Source organism: Pezoporus occidentalis, unplaced genomic scaffold, assembly GCF_034315485.1.
Source record: "Pezoporus occidentalis ecotype Australia unplaced genomic scaffold, CSIRO_AGI_Poc_V1 ctg148, whole genome shotgun sequence".
Classification (NCBI taxonomy): domain Eukaryota; kingdom Metazoa; phylum Chordata; class Aves; order Psittaciformes; family Psittacidae; genus Pezoporus; species Pezoporus occidentalis.
In genome coordinates, this window is record NW_026913295.1 from 2,111,791 (window position 1) to 2,116,508 (window position 4,718).

Sequence of the window (4,718 nt, forward strand, 5' to 3'; positions counted from 1 at the left end):
TTTGGTGGAGGCTGCTGGCGCTGGAGCACGGGCAGGCAATGCACGGGCTTCAGCATAAGAGATTGGCACGTCCCAGAGCCCCGCCGAGCCCCCGGCCCAGCCCTGCCCAGCCATAGCCCCCCAGCCCCAGGGAGCCCCCAGAAGCGATGGGCACGCTGGCAGCGCTGAGAGAGCTGCCCACGGCAGCCGAGGCGCTGGATCCCACGGCTGTGCTCTGCGGGAAGGAGCTGAGGATCGGGCCCGGCAGCGTCACCAGCACTGGCGAGGGCTGGATGGCAACGCTGGAGTCGGCGCAGCGCAGGACGCACGGCTCGTTGCAGCTGTTGGCAAGCGGGGTTGGGCCGCAGGCAGCGGGCAGGCACGGGCTGTAGCACGCCATGGCTGCTGGAGGGAGGAGAGCCTGCGGGACCCAGACAGGGAGCAGAGGCCATGAGCTGCCGGGCCCTGGCAGGCGCCAGCTCCGCACCTCTGGCAACGGGCACTGCCTGGCCAGGGCCACGGAAAAGCCCTCCCTCTTCCCGCACCATCCCAGCTCCCAGCACGGGGGGGGAGCACAGGGCATTTTCCAGCCTCCAGCCCTGCTCAGAAGGACCCCGCACAGGAGCCGAGCAGTCCCCCTCCAGCTGCTCTGCTGCCTCTGGGTGCTCCTTTACCAGGTGATCGTCTGCTGGCCCCGAGGGCATCTCCCTCCAATCCTCCTGCTTGCTCCGGCAGGCTTGGTGGGGAGGGCCCCAGAGAGAGTCCTCATTAAGCCCCTTCCCAGAATGGGAATATGGATGCTGGGGTTTTCAGGTGGGTTGAGCACAGCCTTGACGCTGTGGCCTTAGGCAGGGAAAGATTTTCTCTTGCGGATCAAGAGGTTCCCTCTCCTTGGAAGCGGCTCTGCACTTCCTGGCCATCAGCCCTGGTACCAGCACCCATCTGTTCACGCAGCCAAACGCCCTGCCCTGGAGAGCCCTGGTCTTGCCAGGTCGGGCTCCTCTCCCCCTGCTCTCAGGAGGGGACGTGGCTGAGCACAACGCAACAGGCTCCTGAAGACAGCAGCCACTACGGAGGAAGGCGTGAATGGTGGGACTAGCTCTCCTGAGGGAGCTCCTCATCCTGCCATTAGTGCAAAAGCAGCATCGCTGAACTGGGGATGCTGGAGGAAGTGCCCAGTCATCGGATAGACGGCGCTGACCGTAGGACCTGAGCCTCGGAAGGAGCCACGGCTGGCAAAGAGACCAACCCGTGTCCTGATCCACATCCCAGCCCATTCACCAAGAACCAGGGAGGCCCTCACCCCAAAAACCTGTTCTGTCAACCAGGGAGACAAGAGGCAAAGTGAACTGAGACTTACCAACTTCCCGGAGCAGAGGAAGGCGCGAGGAGAGGATGGAGGAGCTGGCAGTTGGGCCACTTTTATACTGCGGCCCAGAGCCCCAGGGGAGCTGAAAAATGACCCAAACACGAAGCATGTTGAGAAACGGCAATTTTGGCTTCTCAGAGCTCTGCTGGAAGATGAAAGACATGCCTCCTCTGCCAGAAATGCTTGGTCCCTTTTCATCCTGGACAAATCACTCCTGTCACTGTGTTGATAGCAATTGTGGTTCTCCCGCAGACCAGCGCTCCTTTGAGGTCCCATTCCAGGCGTGCTGGTGAAGCCTGGGGGCAGATTGAGGCCATGACTGGGTGTTGTGCATGTCCTGCCCTTCCTGGGCAACATGGCCACTGCTTACTTAGCACTCTGCCTGTGGAGCAAGCCTGAAGGGCACTCAGAAGGGTCTCCCTATGGTGGGCTCTGGCTGGCCCTGAGCAAGACCAGTGCCTGCAGGCTATGGAGATGCTCAGAGCCCAGCCAAGCCCCTGCAGGATGGCTGCTCTGCTGAGGGGCCTGGGAACGCCGGGGTGGTTGGGAGGTGATGGTCAAACAAAGCCCCCCTGAGCTCGGGAGGGAAACCCTCTCCCGAGGAGAAGCAGCGGCTCAGCACGTCCTAGAGAGCGATGAAGGAGCCGTTGACTCATGCCTGAGTGTGAGCCATCCCCAAGTGGACCTGTTGGCTTCGGCACGCTCTTCCCAGAGAAAACAATGCTCCTCTTGCATCAGTGGAGGGTGGCTTGTTCAGGTCACTTGACCCGGAGGGTCCGGCTTGTTTTGCCCAGCTCAGGGACAGATGGGCACCTTCAGGGCCCTTTAATTGCAAGGGGGCAGCAGCAGCCACCAGAAAGTGCTGAGCCACTCGGAGAGACCTCAGCTCCACCTCGGGGTGAATCACCCATGCCCTGGCCCCAGGGGCTCTGGGGCAAACGGCTTCAGATGTGCAGAGGTGCAGCTTCACATCCGCGTTCGTTCCTGCAGTGCATGGGGCTGGACACGTCCTTGCCAGGCCGGGCAAGGGTGCAGCTTTTGGCACAGTGTTGTCAGGACTGTCAGCGTCTTGCCCAAGCACTTGGGGACTCCTTGCAACCCTGTCGTGCTCCTGGGTGAAACAGCAGCCACAGGAGGACAGCACAGACGTGCCCTGACGCTCCCACTCCGAGACGGTTCCGCAGCGCAGACCAAGGCTGGAACCAAATTCTGCGTGCTTCACACAGACACGACGTGTTCTCGAGGCGCTGGCTTTCCCCTCACACAGCCCTTCCATCCCCAGCTCTTCCCTCCTTGAACCACGTCTGACTCCCTTTCTTCCTGTGGGTAGGGGGACTGCTGCAGAAAGGCTCCTGTGCGGGGTCCTTCTGAGCAGGGCTGGAGGCTGGAAAATGCCCTGTGCTCCTCCCCCGTGCCATGGTGCGGGAAGAGGGAGGGCTTTTCCGTGGCCCTGGCCAGGCAGTGCCCGTTGCCAGAGGTGCGGAGCTGGCGCCTGCCAGGGCCCGGCAGCTCATGGCCTCTGCTCCCTGTCTGGGTCCCGCAGGCTCTCCTCCCTCCAGCAGCCATGGCGTGCTACAGCCCGTGCCTGCCCGCTGCCTGCGGCCCAACCCCGCTTGCCAACAGCTGCAACGAGCCGTGCGTCCTGCGCTGCGCCGACTCCAGCGTTGCCATCCAGCCCTCGCCAGTGCTGGTGACGCTGCCGGGCCCGATCCTCAGCTCCTTCCCGCAGAGCACAGCCGTGGGATCCAGCGCCTCGGCTGCCGTGGGCAGCTCTCTCAGCGCTGCCAGCGTGCCCATCGCTTCTGGGGGCTCCCTGGGGCTGGGGGGCTATGGCTGGGCAGGGCTGGGCCGGGGGCTCGGCGGGGCTCTGGGACGTGCCAATCTCTTATGCTGAAGCCCGTGCATTGCCTGCCCGTGCTCCAGCGCCAGCAGCCTCCACCAAAGCCCTGGAGACAGCCCCGAGCGCGTGCCTGTGCCCTGCAGAGGAGCCGAGCTCCGGCCGCTCCGCCTGCAGGAACCGGCCTGCGCTGCCCTTCTCTCTCTGCCCAGGAAACCTCTGCCTTCCCTTCTCTTGCTCGGCTTTCCCCTCAGTTCCCACCTCTTACCCGACCTTTCCTCGGCCTCCAAAATGCATTGCTTAAGTTCTCCTCTGTTCCCTTTTTCCGTTGATTATCTCAATAAAGACGTCGGGCATCACCACTTCAAGAGTCATCTTTCTTTGCCCCTTCCCTCTTCTCCAATCCCAACCAGCAGAGTGTCTGTGAGCGTTCCTCCCTGGTAAAACTATGGCTTTCTCCATTGTTTCTGGGCTTGACAGAGCCTCCTCTTTTGCCCTCGACATCCCATGGCAATGGAGATTGCCTTTCCACAAGTGCAACGAGCTGGATGGCTGGGCGCTGCATGGCTGTAGCAAGAACTGTTGTTGCCTGGCAAAGGTAGAGTGCAGCACTCAGAGATCTGGATGGTTGGGAACTCCCTCCCAGTGAGTGGTGCCGAGCTGACAACAATCGAGGTCTGTGTCCGTCTCCCCCCCCCCTGCCTCCCCGCACCGGGGCTCTCCCCTTCCCCGCTCCCGGAGGAACGGGGAGGAGGATCGAGAGAGTGCAACTCCTACGGGTTGAGACAAAAACAGTCCAGCAACAAATCACCACCGCTACTATCAGCTACAACAATGATAAGGGAAAATAACAAGGGAAGAGAATACGATACCACCGCCCAAGAGAAACGAACTCCACCCGGAAGCCCCTGTCCTTCCGGGTAACTCCCAGTTACCCCTCACCCCGGGCATGACGTGCTGTGGTATGGAATACCTCCCCGGCTAGCCCGGGTCAGGCGCCCCGTCTCTGCTTCCTCACAGCCTCCCCTCCTCCCTGGCAGAGCATGAGCCTCACAGAGTCCTTGGTCAGGGTAAACATCACTTAGCAACAACCGAGAACATCGGCTTCACCAACACTGTTCTCAAACTGGAAGTCAAAACACAGCACTGTACCAGTTAACACAAAGGAAAAACATGACTGCTACTGCGGAACCCAGGACATTATCCACCCCTTATTCCATACCATTCACGTCGTGCTCAGATCCCACATTTTCAATACACCATCGCTCTCCCACGTATATACATCCATATACATACAGACCAAGAGGAAAAATCATTTTCTTAGTGCATGGACCAATCCCTATAATGCTGCCGAGTCTATTCGGTCCATGATGTTCAAAGTTCATTCTCTGTTGGGATGATGGCTGGAGGGAAGTCAGGGCCAGTCTCTGGTGACCTGGAGACATCTAGTTGATGGGCTATAAAAGCATTACACAGCAGGCAACAGCATACAATTGAGTTCACTGGCTGTTTTCCCCTATAATCAAATCCCCT

General features: G+C 60.4%; 2 protein-coding genes across 2 annotated transcripts; one reads left to right on the top strand and one right to left on the bottom strand.

The window, feature by feature from the left end:
* Positions 1–435, bottom strand: LOC134159503 (beta-keratin-related protein). Its single transcript, XM_062610502.1, has one exon. The coding sequence runs from the start codon at positions 377–379 to the stop codon at positions 50–52; it is 330 nt and encodes a 109-aa protein (XP_062466486.1). The 5' UTR covers positions 380–435; the 3' UTR covers positions 1–49.
* Positions 436–2,856: 2,421 nt separating this feature from the next.
* Positions 2,857–3,291, top strand: LOC134159504 (beta-keratin-related protein). The gene has a single exon (XM_062610503.1). It carries the CDS (start codon positions 2,913–2,915, stop codon positions 3,240–3,242), a length of 330 nt encoding a protein of 109 aa, XP_062466487.1. The 5' UTR covers positions 2,857–2,912; the 3' UTR covers positions 3,243–3,291.
* Positions 3,292–4,718: the final 1,427 nt, after the last annotated feature.

Bases quoted from the DNA above. Each gene is read 5' to 3' on its own strand.
- LOC134159504 (XM_062610503.1), top strand. From the start codon at position 2,913: ATGGCGTGCTACAGCCCGTGCCTGCCCGCTGCCTGCGGCCCAACCCCG.
- LOC134159503 (XM_062610502.1), bottom strand. From the start codon at position 379: ATGGCGTGCTACAGCCCGTGCCTGCCCGCTGCCTGCGGCCCAACCCCG.